Consider the following 15,099-nt stretch of genomic DNA (forward strand, 5'->3'; position numbering starts at 1 on the left):
TTCTTCAAACACCTTCTGATAGTGTTTCAATGGAGTTGCCCTTCAGGGCAAGCTGTAAGAGCCACCTCTTTAATCTCACATATTCTGAAAAGGTGGTTAACTGCCACTGCCTTTCTTCTTGCTGCTGCTTGTTTTAATTAACAGCATGTCTTCCCCCCCTATTTCTCCTGGGGCTTTGAAGAGCTTTTTGAAATGTATTTAGTATACCTCAGTCTTGGTTTGGCTAGTCCCTCAATTTATGAGGTCATTTAATTCAAGTTCAATTATTCAGCACAAATTGGCAGAATGAAATGCTAAAAGAAGATTGGCACTTTCAATCACATAAATCTTATGTTACATAAAGTGAGCAAATTCCTCCATTGTTCTTATTGACCTCTGAGATAACAATTTACAGCTGGCACAAACCAGTGTGGGCCGCCTACTCTGTTCAGCAGGCTCCCGCAGGAGTAAGACTTGGCATCTCCACCTCAACAGAAACTGAAGATAAGCAGAAAAATCAGGATCATCTGTGGGATGACTAAGTCCAAGACTCTTATTCCAGGGGTGGAACAAAGAGGTTTTTGTTTCTCTAAATGACACAAAGTCTGAGAAAATCAAATGCAAGCAACAGCCTTACAACACCCCTACTCCCGCAACCCAGATAAAGCAGGAAGAAAAGGAGAGGACTCTGCCCCAGCAAGGGTAGACATTCAGAGCTGTGAACCATTCATGGCAGAGTGCAGAAACCTGGGGGTTCAGGCATCCAAGAGAAAATGGATGTGCTCTACCAGCAGATTCAGTACACTGAGGAGCATACGGGTCTCCCCAAACCTCAAATGTGGGAGTGAAGGTGGCTGGGTGGTCATAGCTCTTCTCTATGACAAGCAGGCATTCATGGGTGCTCACAGATCATCAACCCACCAACCTTTTTTCAAATTATATTGTTTAGAACCAGTTCCACTTTAAAACTCAAACCTAACACTTTTGCTTAATCAAAATTTTCACAATAATCAAAATCAATCAGCTTGCATTTACTTTAAGGCCCTCAGTCTTTAACAAATTTAGTCTCATATGACAGGGTGAAAACCATTGTATTTGCTTGGGGAACAAGCCCCAAGAGACAACCATCCCAATGAGTCCTATGAATATTCACAGTGACAAAGGAGGCTTTATTTAAAAGCACATGAGGCTGGGAATTCAGTCAGGCACCACTGGAGAAAACAGATTTAACCAAAATTCTCCTCTCTTCCTTTCTTTCCAAACCTCACACCATTTTACTTGGGTCTTTTCCTGCATCTTAGCTCAAACACTACATTCTAACTTACCCAGCATTACTTATGTATATGGACGATCTCCCTTCAAGGTTGTTAAGTTTCCTGAGGTCAGAATCCATATCTGAGTTACCCCTTTTTCAACTACAATACAAACACAACTCATCTGTCTTGCCAATGGGTTTCAGTCCCAGGCAAGTTTGCTATGGATTCAATGTGACCAACGAAATTGACAGCAAAATGTTCTTGGGCTGAAAGGGATATACCCAACTTTATTTCCAGTTGACAGGTCAGTCACTAAAATTCCATTCACTCAGAGCAAGTCTGCATGCAGCAAGCCGGTCTCTGCTTCTGGGCCCCTCTGTCTGCACAGCCGTCCTCTGGGCCTCTCTGGCTGCACAGCCATCCCACACAACCATCCTCCAGGTCTCTCTGCACAGTCATCCCACACAACCCTCCTCTGGGCCTCTGTCCTCGGCACTGCCACCACTCCAGCCTCTGCTCTGCTCTCCTGCAGCCTTGCAGCCCTGCCACTGGGTCACGCCCACAGCACTGGGTGGAGCTCTTTATACAGAGTCAACAGCCATGTATTGCCCACAGGTGTGCAGTGAGCTAGTCAACAAGGGCCAGGTGAGAATCCTGGCCACAGGAACTTTCATTTTATCCACACTCCACCCCTCCAGGATTCTCTCCTCTCAATCTATGTGCCCTTAGTCCTCTGCAATGGTCCCTGTGCAAGGAAGCTCGAACATTCTTCTCCAGCGTCTCCAGCAAAAAGTCTTACAGACACAGAGGCCAGACTCGTGCCTCTGTCTCTTACCTCTGCCTCTTTGGTCTTAATGGCTGGAACTGCTGCTCTGATTTCAGCTGTTGCCATAGCTTAGCTCCAGTAAGATCCTATTTGGCTTCCCATCTAATTTCCTTCCATCTACTCCTGCCCATATCAAATCAACCCACATCTGGGTCTTCGTAACCTTCACAAGGCCCCTCAAATTCCTCCTGTGAGCAACAGGTCTTATTTCTTTCTGGGTTCTCATTGCTTCATCTACTGTATATGTCACTTTGCATTTTGTAATCACTGCCTCAAGGCAGGCTGCACTGTCAGGGAAGACAGCTTTCCCACCTCTGATGCTGACAGAACAATTCCATCCACCCCTAAGTCCCACAGCCACTGGCTCAGTCTGAGTATAGGGGCGGAGCATAGAGTGCTCCATGACCTGGTGGGGGGGGAGCTGCTCCTCTCCTTGAGGAACTTTCAGCTGCTGGGTCTTTATTTTCTTTACAAGCACTGGGCATGCTTTCAATACAGGAGGGGCCAGTGCCTTGAGCAACACCCCTTCATTCTTCCCCAGCTCCTCCATTTCTGGGGCTGATGGCACCTTTCTCTCCACTCCCCCAAGTGCCTCCTCTGTTCAGTGCCTCACAGCAATGCCAGCTCAGTTTTCAGAAGCTCAATGCTTCGCAGCTGGTGTTCTCCTGCCACCTCTGCCTGTGCTTCCCTCAGGAGTTCGTCTTTTTCTTTGATGGCCTCCTCCTCCTTCAGAACACCTGGCAGAGCTTCCATCTCATCTCCAATTGCACCTTGCTGCCGGTGCTTATATCAATGCCATCTCTTTCTTCAGGGAATCCACAGAATTCTGCAGCTCGTGTTCTTGTGCCACTGAGAGAACCAGGCGAGACCTGACCAAAGTGACTCCATCTTAGGAAATTAAACTTGCTTACCCCATTTCTGTACCAAGAGTCACTTACTAAGAAAAACCACAAACTTCCAGTAAATCACCCCATGTCCTGCTTCAGCCAATCAGACTCAGGCAGGAAAGAACCCTAAGGGCGTTACACAAACAGAAAAGGGGAACTAACCATGGCGACCCTCAAATGACCCAATCAGCTTGAAACAAGCCAGCTCTAGTTAAAGGTCAACCTATCCCAGTTCTGCCTGAAAGGAAACTCCCTAACTACCCATCTTGAGTGTATAAAAATCCTGCTAAAACGTTAGTAGGGGCTGCCGAACCAAGTCCTGCTGCTTCAGGTTCCCAAGCTCGAGCTTGTACCACTTTAATAAAGGCTCTTTGTTTTTACATGCCATCTGAGTCCTCCAGTGGTTCTTGGGACTTGCCGTGATTTGGGCATAACATTTAGGGGCTCGTCTGGGATCCCCAGAACCTCAGGACTTCAGATCTCGGAGCCTGCTGCCGGCGATGAGTGCACTCTGTGTCTGAAAATGTCTATGTCTATTAATGTTCTTACTGACATGTGCAGACGGGGCCCCAAATCTGAAATCACCTGTAGGAGGTCTACACGGACGCACCGAGAGAACCCGGGTCACTAGGAGACATCCTAGGCTCACTTTGGTTTGCTGATTTATCCAAGGAGAGACAAGTGGGTCGCTCCCGCACTGTGGCGGCGGCTGTTGTTCTCTTTCAGTTTCGTCAGGCGCCTGTTCTGTCCATCCTGCTGTGTTTGTCTTGAGTTTCAAATCAGGACTGCAAAACATGGGCCAAGAGCAGAGTACCCTCCTCACCCTTCTAAGAGACCATTTTAAAGATGTTGGGGTGAGGGCACAGAATCTTAGACTAGAGGTAAAAAAAGGGAAATTTTTTACCTTTTGCAGGAATGAATGGCCCACGTTCCAGGTGGGTTGTCCTGAAGGGGGGACTTTTGACCTCCAAACCATCTACCAAGTCAAAAATGTGGTCTTCGGAAAGCCAGGGCACCCCGATCTCGTTCCCTACATTGTTACTGGCAAAACTTAGTTGAAGATTCCCCTCCCTGGTTAAAAGCTTTTTTGCTGCCTCCGCTGCTGACTAGCGCCCAGGTCTTGGCCTTGCAAGAGGGAGAAGAACGCAAGCCAAGGCCTGGAGTCACTCCATCAGCCCCCCTGTTCCCCGTCTTACAGAGTGGCAATGATGAGATTTCCCTAGTTTCTCTCCCTCCTTATTTACCCCCACCTGAAGCCGTGCCAGTGCCGGCTCCTATCCCCCCAGTGCCGGCACCAGGCCCCCTCTGGAGGCTGGCCCAAAGCCGGTGAGAGCAGGGCCTGTTTCTCCAGGCCCTGACCCACCGGGGCCAGCAGCCCATGCAGCCGATTCAATAGGAGAAGCTGAGGGGGCCCCCACCGGGAGTCCCCCCACACGCACAGCAGAACCCAGAGGAAGGCCCCAACGCCCGACTCCACTGCACTACCCTTGCAGGCATTGGGGCCCCCAGATGCAACTGGGAATCAGACTATGCAATATTGGCCTTCAGTCACCAGTGAACTGTGCAGACCACTAAATTCTCAGAAAAGCCCAGCGGCCTTATAGATCTCTTAGACTCCATCCTCTTTACTCACCAACCCACTTGGGATGACTCTCAGCAGCTGTTGCAGGTCCTCTTTACCACACTGGAAGGGACCTTACACCGTGATCCTGACTACTCCATCGGCCCTTAAAGTCGACAGGATAGGGCTGTGGGTCCATCACTCTCACGTCAAGTTAGCCACTCACTGTGACTCACCTGATACCGCTGACAGCTGGTGGAGAATACTGCCTCAGAGTAACCCTTTAAAACTTAAATTATGCAGGGCCTAACCTTATTCCTTCTGTCAGTAGCCATCAAAGCCAGGAAGAGCAACCCACACACCCAGTGAAAACAGAATGAAAAATCTCAGACCCAGAATCCGGCAGAATCATCACCACCCAAGTGCTCAAAAGCCCAGCAGGAACGAAGTGGCCCTTATTCCAACTAGACCTCTATGACCTGGCAGGAAGCGGCTGGGATTCAGACTTGAATGGATGATCAGCATACGATGACTGTTCTGCCAGGTATGGTTGTCACCAGCCCTCCCTGAGGACCCGCCTCAGGCAGACCAAGTTTTATGTATGCCCAGGGACAGGAGGGACCCACAAATGAAAAACCTGTGGGGGGCCTCGAGATTTCTTTTGCGCCAGTTGGGGTTGTGAAACTAGTGCTCCATGGTTAAAGCAGTCTGGAAAAGATGACTTAATTCAGGTAATCAGGACTTCATCGACTGGAAACTGGGCAACTGATTAAGCTGCCTGCAAATCGAGTAGTAAGTGCCAATCCATTAGCATTACCCTAACCTCCCAAGGGAAAAAAGAATCTGAAATAAGTTGGAGTCAGAAAAACCTGGGGCTTACACCTATACCTCTCTGGCTATGATAAAGGCATTTTGTTTACCATTCAAGCCCAGTGAGTCCCCTCTCCCTCTGTACCCATAGGACCTAACCCAGTTCTCAGAATACCCCACCTAAAACCCATGCCTCCAAAGGAAAAACCCACTCTGACCTCAGGTGCCACTACTGCAAGCCCACTCACCCCGATTTTTCCAACCCCAGATGATACCCCCCATGACCACCTGTGGGACCTTGTTGTTAGTACCTTTCAAGTTCTGAATGCTTCCCATCCTAACCTAACCACTGATTGCTGGCTATGTTTAGACGTGCAGCTACCCTTTTAGAAAGGGATAGCCATCTTAGGAAATGCCTCCAATGTAACACAAGACCTTTACTCTTGGGGCAAGCCCAGAAAAATAACCCTGTCCCAAGTATCCAGATCAGGAACATGCATAAAATCCACTGCACCCGGCTCCAGAGTTACCCCTTCCCTATGCAATGCAACAGCCACTAACAATAGCTATCTTAATGCATCCTCGGGATGGTGGGCCTGTAACTCAGGACTCACCCCCTGGTCCATGGGACAATTCTCAACTCAAAACCTGACTTCTGTGTGATGGTGCAGCTTTTCCCCAAAGTCAGATATTATGATAATCAGCAGATAGAATTAGCCACCTCCCCGCATCCCTCTAAAGCTAAGCGGGCAGCAGGAGCAGCCACTTTGCTCCTCTCCTCACTCATGGGATTTGGTTTCCTAGGTGCCTCAGGAATAGGTACCTCAGCCCTAATCCTCCAAGACCAAAATTATATAAACCTTAGACTAGCCATAGAAGCTGATCTGAAAGATGTAGAATCTTCCATCACCAAGCTAGAAGAATCTCTCACCTTCTTAGCCAAAGTAACCCTGCAGAATAAGAGAGGTCTTGACATACTATTCATGCAGCAAGGAGGGCTATGCGCAGCACTAAGTGAAAAATGTTGTTTTTTTTGTTAACCACTCCCATGCTTCTCCAGCAAGCCCATGATTGGACTTCCGTGGATCTTAAAGACAGGGGGGAATGAGAGAACCAGGTGAGACCTGACCAAAGTGACTCCATCTTAGGAAGTTAAACTTGCGGATCCCGTTTCTGTACCAAGAGTCAGTTACTAAGAAAAACCATAAACTTCCAGTAAATCACCCCATGTCCTGCTTCAGCCAATCAGACTTGGGCAGGAAAGAACCCTAAGGGTGTTACACAAACAGAAAAGGGGAACTAACCTTGATGATTCTCAAACGACCCAATCAGCTTGAAACAAGTCAGCTCTAGTTAAAGGTCAACCTATCCCAGTTCCCTAACTGCCCCTCTTGAGTGTATAAAAATTCTGCTGAAACATTCATAGGGGCTCCTGAACCAAGTCCCGCTGCAGTGGGCCAGTCAGATGCCCGAGCTCGAGCTTGTACCACTTTAATAAAGGCTCTTTGTTTTTACATGCCATCTGAGTCCTCCAGTGGTTCTTGGGACTCACCATGATTCGGGCATAACACCACCTCCTCCTGCATCAATGCCATTTCCCTCCTCAGGGAATCCACAGAAGTTTGCAGCTCATGTTCTCGAGCTACCATTTCTTGGGTCTCCTCTGTAGACTTTTTTAATACTGTGAGAAGCAGCCAACCCACAGTCTCCACTGCCACATGGGCACTCTGCTTCTCAAAGGATCTGCTTACTATATCAAGAGCCACCCCTACTGCCTCAGGTGTCACCTCCACTTGCCTCCAGTCCTGGGGTGAGGAATGGTCCTCTAGGAGGCAAGCCACCTCAGACCACATACCCATTGGGGGATGATCCACTGTTTCCCCATTCACAGGGGCAGCCCGCTGAAGCACCCCTCCCATAAGGGCAGCCTGTCTTTTTCCTTGGTCAACAATAAGCCCTGCCAACTTTCGCCAATTGTCTTGCCAATGGGTTTCAGCCCCAGGCAAGTTCGCTATGGATTCAATGTGACCAAAGAAATTGACAACAAAACGTTCTTGGGGTGAAAGGGATTTACCCAACTTTATTTCCAGGTGGCAGGTCAGTCACTAAAATCCCATTCACTCAGAGCAAGTCTGCATGCAGCAAGCTGGTCACTCCCCTTGCCTCTGGGTGCCTCTGTCTGCATAGCCATTCTCTGGGCCCCTCTGTCCGCACAGTCATCCTCTGAATAAGCTCAAAAAAAGTTAAGTCTCACTGTACAAAAGTCCTTGGGAAACGGAGAGCTAAAAAGATGATTTCAAGGTATTAAATTGAAGACACTTTTAAATGCTCCATATTTTTTTAAATGCAAAGTATTATACAATGCATGATTTTTTTAACCCTGTGTTAAATGTGTGGATAAAATGAGAGTTCCTGTGGCTAGGATTCTCACCTGGCCCTGGCTGACTAGCTCACTGCACACCTGTGGGCAATACATGGCTGTTGACTCTATATAAAGAGCTCCGCCCTGTGCTCTGGGCAACACAGTGGCATGGCTACAAGGCTTCAGGAGAACAGAGCAGAGGCTGGAGTGGTGGCAGCTCCAAGGACAGAGGCCCAGAGGACAGCTGTGCAGGACGACTGTGCAGAGAGGCCCAGAGGACGGCTGTGGGGACAGAGGGGCCCAGAGAACGGCTGTGTGGACAGAGGGTCCCAGAGGACGGCTGTGCAGACAGAGAGGCCCAGAAGCAGAGACCAGCTTGCTGCATGCAGACTTGCTCTGAGTGAATGGGATTTTAGTATAACTCTTTCACCCCAAGAACGTTTTGCTGTCAATTTCTTTGGTCACACTGAATCCATAGCAAACTTGCGGGTCTGAAACTCATTGGCAAGACAAATGCTAAAGGGATTTAAAAGAGATAACATACTCAGGAAACTAAACCAGGATAGAGATTAGTAATCAGAGTGCTGATAAATAACCTCCCTTCTCCAGACACACACACACACACACACACACACACACACTATCCTTGAGCTAGAGAACATTGTTTTAAAACAAAAAAAAAATCTCTACTCAAATATGAAAATGAGGGAAGTCCAAAGTTTTTAGGAAAATAAGAAAGCTTATTTTTAAGTGTTGTGTGTTGATACAGTTGCAGTTAACCAGCTATATTCCTTAGAACCAAGCTCATTACTAATGGAGCTACCTAGTATAAGTCTCATTCGACCTCTCCCCAGTCTGTGTGTCCCTACAAGAATTAAAAACTCAAGAGAATTCAAGATAATAAAAAACTTTTCTATTCTTTCTCAAGTATCTAAATTGTGACTAACAGCTACTCTATTAAAGTCAATAATTACATAAACCTCTTGAGGACATATCCTTTGCTTATACTATTTAAAGAAGCACCATGAAATAAAAGGTGATTTACATAAGCCACAAGTAGGAAAAGAAAGGCATTCATGAATGCAATGCCAAATTAGTAAGTTTTATGGATTGAATTGTGTGCTCCAAAAAACATATGTTGAAGTTCTAACCCCTAATACCTCAGATGTGACATAAGGTCTTTGAAAATAGGGTCTTTACAGAAGTAATCAAGTTAAAATGAGGTCATTAGGATGCACCACAATCCAGGATGACAACTGTCCTTATAAAAAAGGGAAATTTGGAGACAGACACGCACAGGGAGGACAAAACATGCACATGAAGGCAGAGATCGGGTGATGCACTTACAATCCAAGAGGGCCAAAGATTGCCAGCACACCACAGAGGCTAGAAGAGAGGTGCTGAACCAACAACCCTCAGAACCTCTCAGAACACCCCCCAGAAGGAACCAACTCTGCCAACACCTTGATCTCAGACTTCTAGCCTCCAGAACTGAGACATGAATTTCTGTTTAAGCCACCCAGTCTGTGGCACTTAGTTTCAGCAGCCCTAGCAAATTGTTAAGAGGAGGATCATGGCAAAATCCAAACTTGACACGTGTCAGTCAACATATATACATATAAAATGCTTGCCAACAAAAGAATCAATGAGATCTATACAAATGCCAGGCTACTTTACCACAAGAAAATAACAGCTGCTCTTAGAGAGCAGTGAGGAGTCCTGCACTGGGGATCCCAATGCTTAGCTAGCTCTTTAAATTCTGTAGCAGTTCAGGACATACACCAAATTCAGCTCTCCAGTCAGTCTTGCTAGATGGCATGTAACTTGTTCTTTGGCCTGACCTTGCCAGCTTAAGGAAAGAAGTACAGGCAGCCTGTCATCTCTTAGCAGGTGAGTGGTCAATGGTTTTCATCTCCAGCTGGCAGAAATTAAATACTAAATGTGACTAGCAGACTTGAACCTGCTTGAGAAATATTGACAAGATAGATTTAGGTCTGCGGGAGTGAAAAGTATTAACTGTCCAGAATCGTCCTTTTCAAAGATTGCAGGTAGTTAAAGGCAGTCTTTCTTTTCTTCAGGCATAAGAAATGGAGGATTTTTCAACTATCTCCAAGATTTTGACATAAATCTTAAACATTTAATAGCATTGTTAACTTACATTTGGAAATCAGCTGAGCACATCTTTTGTGGGAAGGCACTTTGAAGTGATTGGTTTGTTTCCTCATAATAAAACAGCATGTTTGCTTCTGTTTAAATCATGATTAAAACAAGTAAGAGCATATGTGAGAACAATCTGGAATATTCAACAAGGACCAAGGCTTTCCAAGGGAGGTCTTAAACCATGGAAGCTGTACTGCACAATGGTTAGGAAAAGAATGGCTTCAAACCAGACAGACATGAGCCCAGACAAGCTTTAACACTAACCACCTTTATGGACTTAGACAAGGGGCTACAACTCTCTAAGCACCAAGATTCCTGGTCAAATGGAGAGGATACCAGCAACCTATTTACAGGGCATTGTGAAGAGTAAATGAGACAATGAGCATACCATATTTTATACAAAATAACTGCTCGATCCAATGTAGTTATGTTCATGTTATTAACATTAAATGTGCAAGTAATTTTTATACAATAGAATACTATTTTTCTTTAGGAAAAAATATAAAATTGGGACACGGCCCCTGTTATCAGCTCAACAATCTAGACCATTACCATGACATTCTATAATGCTGGGCAACATAAAATCATAAACAGCCCTCCAGATTTTGTTTTGCTTTTTATTCATGTTTATTTTTCATTCAAAAATTTTAAGACTTTTTTGTAAATATCTAAGATCTCAAAATTAATACTATTTTTTACTTACAGCATTTCTACCTTTCCTAACTTACATGTATTCCTTTATCAGGAATACTCCTTCATCTTCTTAACTTAAAAATAGTGAACAAAGGTATGAGACTACATTCCAGAAAAGCCACAATCTCCTTAATCAGCACACAGTCAAAATTTCCAATTTTTAGAATGATCCTTCAGAGAACTGTCTTCTACATCTTTTTATTTAATTACTTAGTTTACAATTTCCTATCTTCTATAATGACTTAAAGGAGAGGCAAAAGCAGGAATGATTTAGAAAATTATTTTTCAACATTATCTGGTAGTGTTACTAAGGTAAAACCAAGTTTGTGTCTTTTGCAGTTACTTCAGAAATACCATGCGGCGGAACACAGCAACTCTGTGCTCGGTCACAGGGCCGACGGGGACGGCGCGCAGGAACACATAGGGCTGCCCTCTTCATGAATGCAAATCTGTGCCATGAACCCAGGACCCCACAAGGGAGAGAAGGAGTCCCATGTGCGGAAATACGTGCAGCGTGACGCCAAAGCAGGCAGGTAGGAAGGAAGAGTTTGCAGTCTTTAAAGCTCAATGACTTCTGCAGGTGGTATAAGCTCAATTTAAAAAGACGTCAAGGACAGCCAATACGTTTGGCTTTGTTGAAGCAGTACTCTTACTCTCAAGCAAATGCTAAACTCCGTGAGAAATTCCTATGTCGTGTCATTCACCTGGAAACAGATTCTTATTCGAGGGCCCCAGCTCCAGGCAGAAAAGGAGAAACTGGAGTTGGTGGGTGGACAGGACAGAAAAGATCCACCGAACAAGTCTGCAAACTGCCTGCCTGCAGGGAAACCCGCTCTACTGGCTTTTCTGCTCTTGTTGAAGCACCAACAAAAATATGAGGGGGGGAAACCTACCAGACATTTAAAACGATAAGTATTTCAACATACGGTTACTTAGTATTAAGACAGCAGTTTCATTTTACATGTAAAATATTCAAAAACGAATGAACTCACTTGCTTTTCCCCTTGTACACCGTAGCGTAAGAGCCTTCCCCCAGTTTCTCCAGTTTTTCATATGAGTCGGCTTTTCCAAATTTGGGACTCGTTGGCTAAAAATAGGGCAGAGGGTACACAAAACAGATTGCATCAAACTAACAATAAATAACACAATTTTGCTGATGTGTACAGATTCTCTGTCACTGTTAATAACATTTTAACTGATGTAAGTTTACTTTAAAACACAGCATGATAATTTTATTAAAAATAAAAATAATAATAATAATAAAGGGAGAAATGTGGGATCAACATATAAATCAAGTACAAAAATCAAACGAATATTCATATTTGACCTGATTGTTTATAGGTCATAATGCGTGATCAAAACTGAAAGTTTCTGTGATGAATGCCCTTGTACTGTTCACCATGTAAGAATTCGTTCACCATGTAAGAACTTGTTCGTTATGCTTCAGAAGATTGGAGACTGACGAGAATTAGACTTGAGATGGATTAATGATTGTACATTGAGCATTGACCCCCCCTATACTGAATTTTATTGTTGTTAACAAACATTTGATCAATAAATATGAGAGATGCCCTCTCAAAAAAAAAAAAAAAAAACAGCATGATAAATATTCAGGATACAAAACTCAGAATACAAGTGAACCCAGTGTAGAAGCTTGAATTTATCCCTAATGGAGTCACCAGGAGAGAACCACCATTAATATTTTGGTATTTCTTCTTCCAGTGCTATCTGTATGCTGATGATTGCATTTTTACAAAAGTGGGATTACACTACACATACTGTTTTGTAACCTTTATTTCATTAACTTTATTATGATTATGAATATTTTTCATGTTGTCATATAATCTTCTAAATTAGGGGCTGGCAAATACCCCCTTTTTTTGTATATCCTATAAGTTTAGGAAAGTTTTTTTTTAATGGGGGAATGGGGTTGAATGGATCAAAAGAAGAATAAAATTTCATAGCATGTGAAAATTATATGAAAATCAAATTTTAGTGTCCATAAAGTTTACTGGAACACAGTCACACCCATTCACTTACATATTGTATTATAACTCTCATGCTGTAACAGAGCTGTAGTTGCAACATAGATCATGTGGCCAACCAAGCTGAAAATATCTACTATCTGGCCTATGTTGAAATCATGACTATATAATATTCAGTCCTATAAAGGTACCCCTCCTATACCTTAGTGATAATGCAAACTGATAATCAAAGACGAAGCACTCAGATATCACTAATTAATACAAAAGAACCCTCTTATGTATCATGGACTAACCCTTAAGGTCTAGCTATAATGAAATTCCTCCTCCTTGAGAAATGGTCAGTCCATCATGACCATAAAAGTGATGAGAGAGTGATCTCCTCACTCTTGCCACACACAACTCCCACCCCAACTCTCACCAAACAGCAAGAAAAGGGAAACATTGTCCTCCACGGGGACAAATTAACTATTATTTTAATGCCACTATAAAAGGGTAATATCAAAACATATTAGAAAATGATAATTATATTAGGAATAAAAAGCATCTTAAAGGGATTATCTGATCACAATTATAAGTACATGTGTATTTAATTAAAGTTGCTAATGATTGAGGTATTTTGTAACTAACATTAGAAGCTTAGGCAAAGAACTTACAAAAAGTTAATAGAACACTATTCCTGAGCATGTGTTCTTGTAGCACTTATGAAAAAAACAACATACTGGCAATGAATCTGACTCCCACCATTCATTAGGATTCTATGTGGCAAGTTGAACACACGCTTCTTACCTCCTTCCTACCCAAAATGTCACACAGTGATTAAAAAACTGCTTTCTAAAAATAGAAACAGGAAGGGAAACAAAAAAAGAGTGACAATATCTAATCATAAATTTTGAGGAATTCTTAAAGATAGAAAGTAATCAGGATCAAAAACTTGAGAGAAAAGATTGGGGGAATCTAAAAACCCACAACACATAGGAGAAGACTACTATCGATCAAAAAAACCCAGGAGACTCTAAGTAAATCTGAGAATAATATTTGGTGCCCACAAGCCAACTGCAGAGACATTTGTACAGAGGACACAGCTGAGAGTGTAGCTATGCAAGCTGAAGGGGCGGAGCAAGGAAGGAAATAGCCAATACCCAGAAAGAGGATGACATCACCCATCCCTACAGGTAATTCCTGCCTCTCTCATACAATCACTAGAGACAACTTACAGAAAACAGAATAAGCCAACAGCAATTCTCAAATACAAAAATTAGTATGTGATTGAAATTCACACATTATTTCAGGAAAATCAACACCTTGAAAAAGGAGCATGAAATTTAATGAGTAGATAAAATAAACCCCTGGTAAGAGAGTTGACAATGCAAAGAATAACTTTAAATAAAAATAACTATTATCTTCAGAGAGATTTGAGAAGATAGTACATCCTTTTAAAACAAACAGTTTCCAGAGATCTGGAGATTAAATATTTAATCAGTGAAATAAAATATTTAATGGTCAGTTAATAAAAGAACAGGTGAAAAGTAGTAAGCTCAATGTTTGAACAGAATGCTCTGAGAAAACTTTGGGACTAGGTTGCATTTTAGAAGAAAAATTATCCAACCAGTATATTTTCACAGACAACAGGGGCTATAAAATAAGACAATTAAGCAGTATTTCCAAAATGAATAGGGAAAATGATTTTGAATCACTAATAATAAACTCAAGATAGTCCCTCTACGTGGAATGGTGTGGGTAAAATTGTAGTATCTCCAGAATATCTTGCCTGGCTTTAGTGCATCCTCAGGGGTGGAGAGAAGTATGGTTTTAGTGCAACTGCATATCAATAGGCATTCCTCAGGGGTGGAGAGAAGTTCATCTCCATATCAATGGGTAATTACCTGGGCAACCAAAGGCTTATCTGAACCTCAGAGGTTAAGGGGAGTGCTAGTTTGCTTCTTCCACAGCAGGAAAGAGAGATGGCCCCAGACTGCAGTTTGTAAAGCAATAAACTGGCTTAAGCTTTATTTCTCACATTGACTGATTTTGGTTTTAGAGGTATTTTGCCCTGGGATTTCCTCTCCCTGGACTTACAAATGGAAAAGTTGCAATTTTACCACTCACTGAAATAAATACAGATGTAATTCTGTATTATGTCAACATAAGATGTAGCTGGAGTGACAGGGGAACTGCAGGAGGACAAGGAACAGCAGGAAAGGAGAAACAGCATCAGTCGAGACAGACTACAGATTACTGATTAACTCTAAATGTGTAAGTTTCAGTGTATTTCTTAACTCTTAAAAGGTAAATCAGAATAACATAGATAACACATATAAATCCCAAACAGACTAGGGGAAAGGGAATGGAATAATGCAAAGAAGGGGAAGAGAAGTGGGAGGCTACAGGAGGGGTGTACTGAAGAAGAAAGCATGTTAAGTATTTATCAGATAAGAAGGAAGTTAAGTCTAAACTTATCAATCCTATCAAACATATCAATCATACTGATGACAATAAATATAAAGGAACAAAAACTTCCTCTATTAACAGAAACTTCTCAGGTTGGAAAGACAAAGAACAACCAGCCCTATGCTAATGAGA

At 43.2% G+C, this 15,099-nt stretch overlaps 1 protein-coding gene across 8 annotated transcripts in view; it reads right to left on the reverse strand.

The window, feature by feature from the left end:
- CDK14 (cyclin dependent kinase 14) overlaps positions 1 to 15,099 on the reverse strand; it is an 835,688-nt gene that overhangs the window by 499,387 nt on the left and 321,202 nt on the right. For all 8 annotated transcript variants that reach the window (XM_073238870.1, XM_073238871.1, XM_037019857.2 and 5 more), the window contains one exon: positions 11,527 to 11,621. In XM_073238870.1, the coding sequence (XP_073094971.1) occupies positions 11,527 to 11,621 (95 nt within the window). The remainder of the gene's footprint in view (positions 1 to 11,526; positions 11,622 to 15,099) is intronic.

Source organism: Manis javanica, chromosome 6 (assembly GCF_040802235.1).
Source record: "Manis javanica isolate MJ-LG chromosome 6, MJ_LKY, whole genome shotgun sequence".
NCBI lineage: Eukaryota > Metazoa > Chordata > Mammalia > Pholidota > Manidae > Manis > Manis javanica.